The sequence below is a fragment of the Phalangium opilio genome, unplaced genomic scaffold, assembly GCF_054372755.1.
Source record: "Phalangium opilio isolate 3A_F unplaced genomic scaffold, DU_Popi_V2 ptg000113l_1, whole genome shotgun sequence".
Lineage (NCBI taxonomy): Eukaryota > Metazoa > Arthropoda > Arachnida > Opiliones > Phalangiidae > Phalangium > Phalangium opilio.
This window is the reverse complement of record NW_028324209.1, coordinates 7,154,486-7,170,767: the sequence shown is the minus strand read 5'-3', so window position 1 is coordinate 7,170,767 and position 16,282 is coordinate 7,154,486. Positions and strand designations below refer to the sequence as shown.

Genomic DNA, 16,282 nt, shown 5'->3' with positions numbered 1-16,282 from the left:
AATTTCGGCGGGGAAAACCAGGGGAAAGCTTGACACCATGTTGACTTTGTGAATGGCGTGGAAATTTTCAGGGATAATTCCATGACGTGGCTGGGGAAATTAAGAAAATCAGGCGTCATATTAACTTTCGGCGTTGTGACCGAAATATACATGATAGGACGTGTGATAGGATGGTATAAAAGACGGGGTAGGTTTAAAGATAAGGTACAACTCTCCAGGCCTTTCTCCAAGACGTTGAATTGTACAGGATATACACAGCCCATCATACAGAAATGGAATCAGTGAAATTGTAAGTACTAATTATCTTTTTAAACATCTCAGTTAAGCCTTGCCAGTTTCCCCCTAGGATATATTATCAGTGTTCGGTTCATTTTTTCCTCATTTATCGATATGGATTTAAGTATGAAACACCCATTTACCGGACTCGTAGCCGGGGTCACGGGATGTGGGAAGAGTGTTTTTGTAGGAGAGTTAATTAAGCATAGAGATATATGTATTTCACCTACCCCAGAAAGAATAATTTGGTGTTACACGGAATATCAGTCGAATCTTTTTAGTACCATACTATCCCATACCCCGAATTTGGAATTCCACGAGGGATTATTGGATGTTAGCACCTTAGATGCTAGTGTGAGGAATTTCGTTATACTAGACGATCTATTATGTGAAATAGCGAATAATAAGGATGTGACAAATCTTTTCATTAGAGGCTCCCACCATAGAAACACTTCTGTTCTAATTTTAATGCAGAATCTATATTACCCTGGAAAGGAAATACGAACCCTGAACCTTAACGCCCATTACTTGGTCATATTTAAAACACCGCGTGATCAATCCGCCATTGTTAATATTTCGAGACAAATTTCACCGGGTAATAGCAAATACGTAGTGGACGCGTTTAGACAGGCGACATCTGAACCCTACGGTTATCTCTTTGTAGACCTTAAGGCCAACACCCCGGATAATCATAGATTAAGAACAGGTATAATTCCAGGGCAACAAGCAGCGGTATTCATACCGAAATGACGGCCATCCTGGAAGCGAACTTTTTCAGGGTCAAGGGGGAATGGATCGTTAAGGAGCTTTCAATGTACTTGAAGGAGACGGCAGCCTACGACGTCTGGATTTTCCAATCACCATGCCCATTCTCGGAACTATCTATTAAGGATAAAAGACAGGTTCGCTGGCTGTCTCGCAACATTTGCGACCTAGGTTTCGAGGAGGGAGATTATCCCTACGAAACGCTGCAGGAAGTAGGCGAGTACATTCGCCAGAAAGCATCATTCTTCGTTACGAAGGGGGCGGAGAAAGCTTTGGTTCTATCCAGGGTCTTGGGAGTGGACGTTACCAACGCCGAGGAGTACGGGTGCCCGAAACTGACCACCATCGAGGACTGCGAAACCCCCAAAGCCTGCACGTACCACCGGAACGACAACAACTGCACCCTGGTGAAAGCCGCGAGGCTAGGCACATGGCTCCATCGGAGAGAGTACGCGAACATTTAAATTTTTTAAATTATATATCAAAATGTAATGGGTGTCAGAGAAATGCCGCAATAAAATATGCTAATAAAGAAGCTATAAAATCTATTGCCGAGTGTTGTATAAATATCCTACAGGGTAATGTCCCTCTTTCAGAAAACGAGAAGCGGCGGTTGAAGAAACATCGACACGCCATAAGACGAGTTACGTCGAAAATCCCTAATTCAAAAAAGAAGAAAATACTAATTCAAAAAGGGGGCTTCATCCCTTTACTCCTTGGACCCTTACTATCTATCATCAGCTCAGTGGCAGGTACGGCTATAAGTCGCGCAATAAAATAAAATGGCGCGAAAAATGTTATTAATTTCTGAAGACACGTATAATAGGTTAAATTCAAATAGCGGTTTCAAAGTCGACACTTCGATGGAGTTAGAGAAGGATGATAAGTTGAAATCTATCATTAACGATGCTAAATTAAACGATACTGACAAATTATTAAGATATAACCACGTACTTTCGAGGGAAATTAGTAAAACGGCGAAAAAGAAGAAAGTGAAACCAGCGAAAAACCAGAATTGGAGTTCTGAAATCGTCTCTTCGGTTCCCTCCTATAGCGCAGTCGATTGTTTGAACTTGTATAAATGGATGGACCATATATCAAAAATAAGATGGACACACGCCGGGGAATTAATATATGAGAATCGTAAAATCGTCGGTTCCAATATAATTGATTTATTGGCTTACACTGCGGCGAGTTCTAAAAAACGGTCGCTCGTCATTGGCGCCTCACAGTTTTACAAACTTTTATATGAGGCTAATGTACCGCGAACATTAATTAAAATTAGAAAAACAGACCTACCCCCACCTGAAAAAAGTGAAGCGGAGAAAGAGAAAGTGGAGAAAGAAGAGGTGGGGAAGGTGAAGGAGGATTATTATTTCCCATCCCAGACTGGTGAAGGTTTCAGAAATTGGATAAGCTTGTAGCATTTGTTTTTTTAATAAAATACGTTTCATTTACATTCCACGTTTCATTCATTTTAAGTAACCCGACATGGAAGGTTGTGATAACCAGGTGGGTACTTTTGTGGCGTTAGCCAGTCTAGTAGACACATTTTTTAAATCACCTAAAATTTTAACTGTAGTTTTAGTAATTGCTATATTCCTAATTATAGAAGTTAGCGACTTTCTCTTCTGGCATTATAGTAGTGTAACAAACCGCACCCTTAATGGATAGACTAAAAGAGATTTATTCCAAGGTTTCTGACCCGGGTTCCTACGGGAGTGTTCTCGGGCTATACCGAGCGGCTAAAGAAGATGGGTTAAAGGTTACGGTAAAAGACGTAGAGACATTTTTAAAAACCCAAGATACGTATACATTACACAGGAATGCTAGAAAAAACTTTAAGAGAAATAGGACAATAGTTTATGGGATTGATGAACAGTGGCAGATTGACTTAGCTGATTTGAAAAGCCTAACTCGTCACAATAAAGGGTTCAGATACCTTCTATGCTGCATTGACGTTTTCAGTAAATACGCCTTTGTGGTAGCAACCAAGGACAAGAAAGGACCAACCATCCTTAGGGCTTTTAAGGCTATTCTAGATTCTGGTCGATCGCCAAAGCGAGTGCAAAGTGACCACGGAAATGAGTTCATATGCAGGGATGTTCAGAGAGAGTTGAAAAGAAGGGGGATTGAGTTCTTTGCCCCGGATTCCGAACAGAAAGCTACGATAGTTGAAAGGTTCAACAGAACTCTAAAAAGTCGCATGTACCGGTATTTTACGGAAAACAATACCTATAAGTACATTGACGCTCTTAAAGACATGGTTCAAGCTTATAATAACAATTATCATCGATCCATAAAGTGTAAACCTGTTGAGGTCACGCCCGAAACATCCAGACGGGTATGGGAAAACCTTTACGGCGATATAGACTTCTCTCCACCATTAAAGTATCCTTTCGATATTGGTGACGTAGTTCGGATAAGTAAACATAAGAATATTTTCGAGAAGGGTTACTTGCCCACGTGGTCGGAAGAACTTTTCAAAGTGGTGGAGAGATTACCCCGCAGTCCACCGGTGTATAAGATCCAGGATTTGAATTCGGAACCAATTACCGGTATTTTTTACAAGGAACAATTACAGAAAGTGGGTAAAGACCTAAATTCTAGCGTGTTTAAAATAGAAAAGATCTTGAGGAAACGTCGCAGACCCGACGGGACGTTAGAGAGGCTAGTACGTTGGAAAGGATACTCTCCGTCTTTTGACAGTTGGGTTCGGGAAATAGATATAGTATGAGCTTTTACATCACTTTACCTTCCGACTCGTCGATGAGGTATTTTCCCAACAATACGAGAAGTAAATTCAGGACATACCTCCCTGAACCCGTAAAATTGGAAGGATTTTACGAAGTAGGCTTAGCGGAAATTAGCTACCCGCACACTTGGGATAATTTGAGTAAGACATGCTCTCTTATACTCGTGAGTAATGGTAAAGTAGTATATTCTACAATTATAGAGTTACCCGCTGGATATTATGGTAATATCCAGGACCTTATCGAGCAACTTAACTACGTCGAGGATGACGTGTCAGGCGTTATTTCGCGTGAACCTTCAATTCCCGCCCAGCTCAAGTATTCCTTTAGTTACATAAAACGCATACGAAGAGTACAAATTTCTCTCAAAGAGGATTATTTGTTAACTATACCGGGGGAGTTAGCTGTTATTCTCGGATTTTCGAGAGATTCCACAGAATCCACGACTTTTTCTCAGTCTACCATAGCTAAGTACCCCTTTGACCTCGACGCAGGAGTTCATTCACTCTTTGTTTATAGCGACGTGGTCGAGAGTAGACCCGTGGGGGATGTCTACATACCTCTACTCAGAATCGTTAGCGTGCAGGGTAATGACGGAGAAACGGTAGACAAAGATTTTCCTAGACCACACTACCTCCCCGTCGCCTGCAATACTTTCCAGTCAATTGAAGTTAACATAATGAGTGAGCTCGGTACTCCTATAGAGTTCGCTAGAGGGAGAGTTCACGTTACGCTACATTTTAGACCACGTAGGATGTGGTCACCGTTATAAATTAAAAGGTAAACGGACTCGAATATCATTCACACTTGAAGTGTTAGATGAAGAACATCGTCAAATCAAATATGTCCTTTAACCAATCGGACTACGATCAACACTTTTTAAACCAGATCGGACATGGTGGGAAATTTGATTATTATAAACACTTTCATTCCCAAATTGGTAATTCTTTGGCAGTATACAGGGGACTGCCGGTGCAACACGGCTACGGACTGGGAAACCTGATTTCATCGGCCTTTCGCAGGGCTATGCCTCTACTCAAAAGGGGCGCCACATACCTCGGTAAAAAGTTTTTGAACACAGGTGCGAAGGTCGTGACTGACGTAGCTAGCGGGATTCCTGTAAAAGCATCTGTAAAATCTCATGGAAAAGCCGCGGCTAAAGACGTCGCCCTTAGTGCGGCGGAAGAAATCCGAAAAATGACGGGGAATGGTAATAAAAGGAGGCGTAGGTCTAAATCACTCGTCAGTTCAGTCGTGACAAGGAAGAGGAAAGCAACACCCTTTAAACATCCAGATATTTTTACCTAAAAAATATAATGACACATGTCCATCCCGGTTCGCATGGGTCAATCAGTAGCGAAGTCGAACTTTTCGACGTACCCCTTACCAATACCAGTATTCTGAGTGGAGAATGGGTCGAATACAGCCCAATATCGAACATTAACGAAAATTCGACAATCACGTTTACCGTAGCTGGTAGTTCCGACGCGTATTTGGACTTGTCCAAGACTTTACTACATCTCCAAGTCAGGATTGTTAACCCGGCTGATGGGACTACAATTCCGGCCGCTGCTGATAAAGTGGGACCGGTAAATAATTTCCTGCATAGTCTTTTCAGCGAAGTACACCTTTCGGCGCAAGAGAGATCGGTTACACCTTCACCGCAAAACTATCCGTACAAGGCCATGTTTCAAACGGCGGTGACATTCGGAGGACCGGCCAAAACTAGTTTTCTTACTAGTTCCATGTTTTACAAAGACACAGCTGGAAAATTTGACGCGTTGGATGAGAACGGTGGATTTAAAACAAGAGCAGCCTTTGCTAGAAATGGAACAATCGATATGGTAGGAACTGTACACTTGGATCTTTGTCAACAACCTAGATATATTCCAAATATGACGGATCTTAAATTCAAGTTTGTTAAAAGTCCAAACGAATTTTGCATACACGCGGAAGGGGCGGTTAAATGGAAAGTAGTTTACGAGTTGGCATCTCTTTATGTTCGCAAAGTAAAATTACCCTCGGAAGTACTTATAGCGCATGCCAAATGTCTGGAACTGGCAACTATGAAATATCCAATTATTCGCACGGAATGTAACTCTTTTTCAATTAACAGTGGTACCAAAATATGCGTTAGAGATAATTTATTCATGGGTCAACTACCTAAAAGAGTTCTTTTCGCTCTTGTAGATCAGAATGCTTATTTGGGTGAATACAAAAAGTCCCCGTTTAATTTTCAACATTTTGATTTAAATCATATTGCCTTGTACCTTGACGGAGCTAGCGTCCCTCATAAACCTCTTACCCCGAACTTTTCTGGTGGTCAATATATGAGATCTTATACTAATCTCTTTACTCAAACCTCTCAATGGTTATTGGACGAGGGAAATTACATTTCACGGGAGGAATTCCCCAATGGGAATTGCATATTTGCTTTTGATTTAAGCGCCGACCTCAGTAGTTCAACTTCTCAATTTCAATTGATAAGGAATGGTAACTTGCGATTGGAATTAAAATTCGCCAAGGACTTGCCCAAGACTATCACAGTTCTATATTACTCTGAGTTTCAGAATTTAATCGAGATTGATAAAAATAGAACAGTTATTTACGATTACAATTGAAAAGAAATGGACACACTGCAAATAACTAAAATTATGCAAAAGGATAAATTCACCAAAGATCTGTTTCGAGGTGTTTTTGCCGCCGACCAGCTTCCCCGGAAAGTAAAATTTTTCCCTTCACTCTATATTGTAAATACTGGCTCGTCAAAGACTGAAGGCATGCATTGGACATGTATATATTTTTCAAGTCGGCAAAATACAGAGTTTTTCGACAGTTTCGGAAACCCTCCCGACATGTTTGAATTTAATGATTTCGTGGAACGTAATAGTCTTACTGTAACTTTTAATTCAAAGCAGTTTCAAGGAGATTTCTCCAATACTTGTGGTGGATATTGTATTTATTTTTCTTTGTTCAGATGTAGAGGTATTAAATTGTTTGATATTTGTTCAAAGTTTAAAACTGATAAAGATACGAATGATAAAATGATATCGGAATTTATGTATAAGAGATTTTCAATAAAATTTTTTTAAAACAAATACAGAGTCTTCAATTTTTTTTTTTTTTACAGATAACCACGCGTCGCGCACGCGCGCGGGATTTAAATATTTTCCCGCGCGGATTAATTCACTCGCGCGCGCCGTCTCGCGGGGAGGTCGGGCCCCATCTCCTCGTACATGAAAAATTAAAAGAGTAGGAAAAATTTGAATAAGAATACTTTAACATAATATATTTATTTTCAACAACATTCAAAAATTTATTAAAAGAAAAAAAAAAGTTTATACATATTTACATTTACATATTTACACGAAAGTTATTTAAGTTATACAATTCTAAGTTATTTCTTAAGATATTTAAGTTTCACAATTCAAAAATAATTCAAGAGAGAAACCGGGCCACGGAGGAAAACTCGCTTTTATAGGTCCCTAATTTTAAAGTGCCCTAACGAGTAAGTGGATACACCGTCGATGATGTATCGCTTATCATCGCACGGGTTCAGGGCAAGCTTTCTCTGAGTTACCGAGAACAGTTCATGCTTCTGACTTACAATCCTCTTCATTTCTTCAACGGTGAGATTGCGTTGAAGTAGGGATTCCTTGTAGTCGGCGTGACGTATCTTCTTCTTTACCACACGACGACAAACCCCCTTCGCTGTTTTCTTCTCCCCCTTCGACGACAGGATGGAGTACATCTTCGGACGGAGTCCACAGAACTCCTGGATTTGTACTCCATTGAGTTCATCTTTAAACTTCCCCAGAACCTTCTTGTTCTCCTCACTAAAGAGTGGATGGTCCCTGGGGTAGTCGGAGAAGTCGTACATCTCCTTGTTCTCGGCAAAGTCCCGAGGAAGGTCGTCGGTGAAGATATGGTACGTCAAGGAATCGGTATCCGTGAAAAGAAGTTTGGCGGCTTCGCCATATTTAGCACGGACTGTGTTATAATGAAAATCATACATAACCAGTTTCGACAAGTCTAAAATGGTGAAGCCTGTGTAAATGGGTCGGTCTAAAGTCAGGGATTTCTTGAGTCGGTGAATTCCAACTAGGTCATTCTTGAAGATGGTGAACCTTTCGAACGTCGGAGAATTCGCCTTCTTGATAGCCCTCTCCCGGGTCTGAACAAGATCAAAGTTTATTCGGTTCCTCAGGTTTTCCATTGTTTTTCCAAACACGGAGTTGTTGCAAAGTTTGAAAAAGTCCTTCTCAAACGTGTTTGCAGCCATCTTCCTCTTCTCTGTGTTAAACTCGATAAAGGGTTTTAACCAAGCCCCTTGTTCAAACGTGAGGATACGGTGAACTTTCACTAATTTCATACCCTTAGCGAGGTAGAACTTGAGATTCCGGTAATGGAGCACGTATTTTTCTCTGTTATAAAGCGTGGGAACTAATTTGGGATGACTGTCTTTAATCTTAAGTTTTAGTTTGTTCAATTGGTCTATTGAATATGGAGATAGTTCGCCGGCGGTAATAACACGCCTTTCAGGGGCGAGGGGGAGACAATTATGTTCTTCGTGTAAACTTTCTGGATATTCAAGATCTACTTCTAGAATGAAACCCTGAGGGTCATCGTCAGGGTGATTAAGAATAACTTCTCTCGTGAAATCCTGACATGGTTGCAACCATCGAAAACCCCTCATAGGTAGATGGTGGCACATTACTGTTCCATAAAGATTGTTACAGTCGAGGTAGGTGATGTAGGAACTAGGTTTCGAAGCGTCGTAGGTCTCAGGAAGATGTTTGTTATTTGCCTCGGCCAACCTGTGGGTTATCAGAGAAACTCCTCCCCTAATTCCCTTCTCGATAAAAAGGTGCATATCAGGGTCTGTTAAAAGTTCAAGTTTAACCCCCGTCATACGTAAGGCACTCTGCCAAGCAAAACCGGGACCGGTAAAGGCATGAGCGCAGTCTAATTTATAGTATTCTAGGCACATGGCTCGGAAGTTTTCAAATACGTCCGCCAAGAGCAAAACGTCTGTCTTTACGTATAGATCATGGTACTCGCCGAGGTTAGCGACTCGGAATTTTTCCCAAACTGTTTGAGCCTGAGAATAATCCTCATCACTAACCTTTTCATCGGTCAGAGAGTTGAAAAAGGCCTCCTTGGGTGGTAATTCAGTCTCGTTGAACTTCTCCTTGGAGTCGAAATAATCGTACGGGTAAACTTGCTTCCTCAGTAAATGCTCCACTTCGTCCGGTTTGAAGACAGAGTTTAGGCATTTAAACTTGTCCGCACCTCCCTTGGCCAAGTTGGAGACGAGGGACTCGAGCGAGGCCGGCATAAACCTGATGGAGTCTAGAAACCGTAGATTGCCCAAGGAAAATGAAATGTAGGTTTCGGAATTAGTCGGGATACACCTAATTTGCTCTCTCTTAAAAAGCCCGATTTTGTCCATTATCAAGTGAGCGTCGTAGCGGGAGAGATTGTGCATGAACACCGGAACGAATTTCAGCGTCTTCAACTTCAAGTTACAGGAACTATGAGCCGCTCCCCTGTAGGCTCCGTCCACGTGGTCGTGGTCTCGAACTTTGCAGTCATCAGGGGTGAATGCCTTACCGCAAAGATAACATAATTGAGCGGAAGAAAATTCCGCCATCTCGGAGTTAGATAGGTTCATGGGTACGATGGCTTTAATTTTCTCCTGGATGATAGAATCCTCAAGAAGAAGGTTCTGCAAAAACCTTTCCGCAGCATCCATCCCTCGGTACGTCACAGGTTTTGAAACTGAGCCATCCTGTCCCACGATGACGTAACTGAACCCGCAGGCAATGTGCTGCGAAGTTTTTGTGGTAGAGGAGAGGTTAACGTCAGGATCGCATCGGTGTATTTTGCTTAAGATCGACTCGAAATCAGCATAGATAACGAATTTAACCTAGAGGAATAGAAATAGCAAACATTGATATCACGCAGTGGATTTTACATCATATGCTCTAACACGTGTTTAATCCGTTTCTTAGGTGAAAATAATAATAAATGGAACTTACTTTTTGTTGCCAGGCGATGTTTTTAAACTCCAGGATTGGTTCTTTTACTGGCATTTCGATTTTTTGCGGTCCATGTATCCTGCACTCTTTGACATGTTCTTTGTGGTTCCGTTCGGCGTTATCACCAGAGAAACGATGGAGACAATAACGGCAGTAGAATGCCTTAGTCCTATGTTTGGTTAACGAAGACATAAGGCGGCTCAAACTACGTATTAAACAGAAATGCTTCTTTTCCCCCTGGTTTAGTAGCAGCAAATCTATTTGTCGGCCTTCTTCGACCCTGTTCGAACTAATATAGAGTGGGAAAACCTCATTTTCATAGCCAAAGATATTAACAGATAAATCATTTAACTGCTCAAACTTTTCCAGCACCCTTGCATTTACCTCTACGGGGAATTTAAGCCCTGTCAGGTCTAATTCGTTTTGGAATTGTAGATACTTTTCAACACGATAAGGGTGATTAGTATAGTTAACGGGATGTAAATGGGCTAAAATCGACCAGAGGAAACACTTATTATCCGAGTTTTTTATATTAAGAAGTGCTAATTTAGAGGCAAGGTATTTAGGGGTTTCGAAATACGTTCCCCCGCGTAATGGAATATATGCTATAATATTAATTTGAAGGAACATAATTCTATCAAGTACCCAACCACTACCTTGCGCCTCGTACTCCTCAATTAAACGTTTTAAAGTTAAAACTCCTAAATCTATTTGTCCGGGAATAACGTCAGGGGTTAGAATGGAGAGATTTCGAGTCCTATGATAAATTAAACATTCCACATCCTGTTCGGAATTCCCCAATTCCCGCGTGTAACGTACCCGAACAGTTAAATACCATTTTATCCCTTTTTCCTGAGCTAATTTATCTTTAAGATACTTTTCTATAGCCGCCCTATGTCTGTTAACATAAAGGTCTACATCGGTTTCCACCGCTGCCGGTGTAAATCTAGCGCAGAAGATCGCATTATGTAATACGTCCAACTCCTCCAGTTGATCAGGTATAGGTGCGTCAAGTGGGGCGGTGATGGGTTGTGGATTGTCTACTTCCACCGTATCCATAAAGTCGTGGAGATCCTGGTTCTCTTGGTTTGTTAGATCGTCCAGGGAGTCGGGATATTGATAGTGTTCCGGCATATGGGCGTTCAACTCGTCGTGGCCGTTGAACCGCTTATCGCAGATGTGGCATGAGAGTACCGACGGCGGAGGGTTGTCCGGCGTGGTGGTTGCAGGTTCCTTCGGCTGGGGTTTCTTCAATGTTACATCGTATCGCTCCATGAGAGCTTGTAGCGCTTTGGTCTCCCGCTTGGTCAAGTCAGCTAGAGTGGGCTGTGAAAAACTCGCCGACGCTCTAGAGTCGTCGACCGAAACGGGGCGGGGGTCTCGAACAGGGGCGGTCGAAGGACCGGCAACATCCGTGGGGTTTTCTATTTTACGTCTTTTAACACCGTGAAACTTAGCCTGGTGCAGTACTAAGTTTGCACGCCTCGTGTAAACTGCAGAGCAGTCATCGCAGGAATATTTAATTCCCTCATGTTTTTCACGATTATGTCTCATGAGGGCCTTATTCTTTGAAAACTGACTCTTGCAAACGTTACACTCGAACATTCTTACAATTTAATTTAATTTAAACTTAAACTATCTCACAAGACTTGTAAAAGAAAGTAAAATCTCACCCTCTGCAAAATACTTTTATCTGGATAGTAGCTTAGGAGCGTCTAGGTCTGGAGTCAGGAACAGAATAAAGTACTATCTAATCTTTGAGGGATCTTTTTATAGTCTAATCATGTTGACATTAGAAATGAATTAAACGCATAAGCGAGTGTGGTTCGAAAGTCGACCCGCCATATTTCTGAAATTGATTTACTTCTTTATTTGAACTTGCTCGATCAGGAAATTTACCCGCCTGATTTGGAAATGGGTTTTATCCTTGGTATATGCTTTGAAATTTTTGTGTTTAGGAAATGTATTTTCCATCTTTATTATTTACAGTCAATCCATACTTTTAAAAAGTTCAAACATTTGTTCATATCCTCGGGGGAATTTGTAGGGGAAATATCATTGTCATATTTTTTATTTGCTGTCATACAATTAAGTTCAAATATTCGTTCAGTTTATATGTGAAGGAGTAATAAAATCGATCTTTTATAATTTCAAATCATGTTTACTTCTATTATCTGTTAATTGGTCGGGATAAAGTTTTTGAGTTTAATTCCATCAAGGATGATAGGGGATTCCATTACCCTTATAGATAGAGTATTATGATAAGAGAGATTTTACGCTGAGTTTAATTCCCCTATCATTTCAGATGGAGTATTATGATAAGAGTGATTTTATGTTCTTTTTTATTTTCTTTTCATAAAAAAAAAATATAATATTTTATGGGTGTTATAAGGATTAAGATAGGCCTACCAACAATTAGAAACACATTAAGTCAATTCAATCAATTTTTATTCATATTTTATAAATTTTGTTTAGCATTTAAAACATTTCTTGTAAGCATCTGCCTACAGAATGTAGGGCTTAAAAATGTTTTATTGTTAAAGGAGTTAACAATTAACTCTAAATTTAATTTGGACACGGCGTTACAATAATGCATGTCTACTCGGTCCCTCCATTCCTCCATGATACAGTCATGTTCCAGTTGCGAGGGGTGGTCGATAAGACATCCATTACAGCTGCCAGCGATGAGGTCGGTCAGCTGTTGGGTGACCGTTTCCCTGATGAGTGCATCCACCCTTTTTGCCTCGGCGATGAACGTTATTATTTGGACGTGTACTCCTAGCAACTTTTCCCATAAATATGGGCCTATGGCGAATCCTGTCTTGGTCGGGTAGAGGTTTGCGTAGTCCGCCCCCTTACCCCGTACCATCTGTCTGATGTTCAGCATTTTCCTCTCCTGATAGGTAACGAGTTGAATGCGTCTCTCCTCCGATCCATCGAAGAAGTGGGTGCTGGGTTCGGCATCATCCCTCTCGAAGAAATCGTTGACGACATCGCGCATATTGTAAAGTTGAAGGTATTCAACTTCACTCAGCGAGATCCCAGTTGACTCGTCGGTCATTCCGAGTCTAACCTTACAGTCCGGTGTAATGCTGCATGATTTGGTGTGGGAAAGCTCGAACATGTGGGTGTTATCCCTGAAGAGATACATTCAATAAGTTAAGAGGGTAAAGGGTTTAACTATAATATTAAGAATTGAAGTAAAAATGAATTGTACATACATTTTTCAAATGTCCTGGAAAGTCGCAAAGTTGTCAATATACGTCGTCTTGGAGAAAGGCCTGGAGAGTTGTACCTTATCTTTAAACCTACCCCGTCTTTTATACCATCCTATCACACGTCCTATCATGTATATTTCGGTCACAACGCCGAAAGTTAATATGACGCCTGATTTTCTTAATTTCCCCAGCCACGTCATGGAATTATCCCTGAAAATTTCCACGCCATTCACAAAGTCAACATGGTGTCAAGCTTTCCCCTGGTTTTCCCCGCCGAAATTGAAAATTTCCACGCCATTCACAAAGTCAACATGGGTTCAAGCTTTCCCCTAGTTTTTCCCTACCGAAAAATCTGGCGTGAGGACGCCATCTTGGTGTCCGGCGCCAATTTGGGTGTCAGGCGCCAAGAGGGTGTCAGGCGTCAACGGGGTGTCAGGCGTCAACAGGGTGTCAGGCGTCAACAGGGTGTCACTGGCATGAAAGGAACATTTGTATACTACTAATTCAGAAATGATGTACTGATGAACTTACAGCGGATCGTTACCTACTGTTATTCCATATTGAAAAGAAAGTAGTTTGTATCTATTCCGAGTGTCCACGAGTATAATACAGGAAATAATTTTAAAAAGTAATAACAATAGAGAACTTCCCTTAAAGGGAGGGTAAGGGATGATATAATCATAGATATCAGAAATAGTACTACGATATCAATACATTATATCTATTAGATTAATGCTTTGGTTTATTGGGGAATAGTATCAAGAAATGATATCTAGTTTATTAGGGAGAAGGTATAAATTCGCCACTTTTCCAGCTTTATCTCCAGTCCAAACGTAGGCCCGCAGTTAATCCCCGCCTCTAAATTACAACCAGCATCTCATTGGTTCTTAAAAACTCAACGTCAGCGAGACGCTAATGACGAACATTACGTATTTTCCGACTGAGGAGAGGCGAAATAGCCCGGCCTCCTTTTACGCCCCCCCCCCCTTGTATTTTGAAAGGGGGACTGGGACTATGACGCGTGAATACTTAGGCATCTTACACCTTTTCCCTAATAAACTAGATATCACTTCTTGATAGTATCTATTAGCTTCTATACTCCATTTCTTTCTACTTTCTTCGGTTAGGTTTGGTTAGATAAGGTTGGTTTTCTCTAATTACGCTTTTAACTTCCGCGATTAGAAGGTTATTGACAAACAAAGCCAATGAGGCGTGTTATTATTACCTTATTAATTATAGGTTGCAAGCCATAACGACCTTTGTTAATGTTACTCAACGCAAATTTGGAAAGGTCACTAACTATATTGGGAATGCTATTCAACCCAAAAATGAAATTGTAAAGGTCACTGGCTACCACCAATCCTGAATACCCTACCCTAAGAAATTTTAATTAACGAATAATTTCTCTTCCAAAAAGAAAAAGAGTACGTTCATTTAAAAGGAAAGAATATTAAAAAGTAAAAACACATTTTTCCAAAATAGAATTTTCGAAATTCACGGAATCTTACCCACAGGATGAACTGATGCGAAACAATTGAAAAAAAGGAAAATAGAAAAAAAAACTTGACTCTCGAGCAAGCGACTCTTGTGGGTTGCTTTTTAAAAACTTTTAAAAGTAGGCGAGCCAAATAAATATAATTCCTTGAACTCGTAACGTTAATCAGCGACTTTTTTATCATTGTCGTATATATGCTTAAATTTCTTTTTTTTTCTTTTTTCTCGGTAACAAAAGTCTAGGTACGAGCAGAAGGATATAATACTTCTCTTCGAGAGAAGTGTACCACCACAAAGCGGGTAAATTCTCGTAAAGCGACGCCTAGTAGTACAGACTAAAGAGGAGTATGGACTGCAAAACCGAGTGTAGTCAATTCTCACGTCGTTCTTGAACTAGCTCTCATTAAGCCTCTAACATTACGAAGTATGGGCAGTGACATACTTATGGAACATATCTTATAAACTTATGCTCTATTTTAACATTCTTCCCAACATCATTTTACATTTGGAGCAAGGTTACTAAACCGAATCACATACACCGTAAATAGTCCCCTCATCATAACTCTATAAGCGTTTAACTATTTGCCAAGGCGAATGCGCTTGTGAATTTTTGTCCCACGTCAAGACAATCAAGGTTTGTGGGTTGATTGCTAAGGATTTGATACCAAACTGTTATAGAATTCACCTTAGCATGGTGCGATGCCCATATGAAGTGTGATGAGCCTGAGAGTAAACTAAAAGGTTGAGCATGAGCCTGGGACCAATAATGTTACTTTACTATTGTCTAGGATACAGAGTGTCATACTTCTTCTATTATCCCCTTCTGGTACGAGTATATAATTTAAGAACAGTGAGTCCAGAGATAAAACCGGCTCTTATATAGGAAACTTTAATCTCTTATATTATATTGTTCTTTTCAAAACAGGGGTGTAAATTTTGAAAGCCTGTGGTATATAAGACAATAAACTCTGATGATAGAGAAACGAACAAAAGGAAACTGCGGAGATCAGAATTTAGAAACTAAAACTTAAAATGATCTTGCCTTTTTTTCTTATTGAAGTCTTGATACTTTCCCTTAAAATATGTATCGGGCTAAGAATTGATTTTTTCACGCCCTTTCCATTGTTTCGAGCTTTATTAAAGGTCTAATATAGAGAAACATATTTTTAGAAACGATTTAGGGTATTTAATTAAATGACCTCTTTAATTTAAGTTGACTATTTTTAATTATACATAAATAAAGGTGATTTAATTTGATTATAAAAAACTTATTTTTCAAAGAATATTTGTCGAATAAACGCCATATTTCGAAGGGGAATGCATTTATTTATTGGAATGAAAGTGAATATTGCGAGACCGGAAGTAGGCATTACATTACAGGAAGTGTACAGCATTATGATCTACCCAAAGTTTGATTTTCATTTTATAACCGGAATTGGGGAGTATATTAGTAACGACATCATTGTACCCGAAGAAAACTTTTATACCCTCGAAGTACAAATGGCATTAGACCATTTTCAAGGGAAGGGGGAAGCAATATCGTCTGCTAGATACAGGGTAATTAACTCCGTGCATACGGTATGTGGATCCAAAGACTATAAATAGGGCACCAAAGTTACCTGTCCCTGCACCAAGAAGTGATATCTAGTTTATTAGGGAGAAGGTATAAAATGCCTAAGTATACGCGCGCCATAGTCCCAGTCCCCCTTTCAAAATACAAGGGGGGACCTAAAAG

General features: G+C 40.3%; 4 protein-coding genes across 4 annotated transcripts; 3 read left to right on the top strand and 1 right to left on the bottom strand.

The window, feature by feature from the left end:
- The first annotated feature begins 239 nt into the window (after positions 1–239).
- On the top strand, positions 240–1,587 carry LOC149623637 (uncharacterized). The gene is made up of 2 exons (XM_089852421.1): positions 240–289; positions 995–1,587. Exons 1-2 carry the CDS (start codon positions 273–275, stop codon positions 1,503–1,505), a joined length of 528 nt encoding a protein of 175 aa, XP_089708547.1. The 5' UTR covers positions 240–272; the 3' UTR covers positions 1,506–1,587.
- Positions 1,588–1,666: 79 nt separating this feature from the next.
- On the top strand, positions 1,667–3,233 carry LOC149623636 (uncharacterized). The gene is made up of 2 exons (XM_089852419.1): positions 1,667–1,793; positions 1,868–3,233. The coding sequence occupies exon 2, from the start codon at positions 1,905–1,907 to the stop codon at positions 2,463–2,465; it is 561 nt and encodes a 186-aa protein (XP_089708545.1). The 5' UTR covers positions 1,667–1,793; positions 1,868–1,904; the 3' UTR covers positions 2,466–3,233.
- A 1,877-nt stretch (positions 3,234–5,110) lies between these two features.
- Positions 5,111–6,415, top strand: LOC149623635 (uncharacterized protein F54H12.2-like). The gene has a single exon (XM_089853300.1). The coding sequence runs from the start codon at positions 5,111–5,113 to the stop codon at positions 6,413–6,415; it is 1,305 nt and encodes a 434-aa protein (XP_089709426.1).
- Positions 6,416–7,269: 854 nt separating this feature from the next.
- Positions 7,270–12,836, bottom strand: LOC149623634 (uncharacterized). The gene is made up of 4 exons (XM_089853299.1): positions 12,394–12,836; positions 10,671–11,441; positions 9,836–10,115; positions 7,270–9,723 (listed from the first exon to the last, which is right to left on the bottom strand). Exons 1-4 carry the CDS (start codon positions 12,834–12,836, stop codon positions 7,270–7,272), a joined length of 3,948 nt encoding a protein of 1,315 aa, XP_089709425.1.
- Between the last annotated feature and the right edge of the window lie 3,446 nt (positions 12,837–16,282).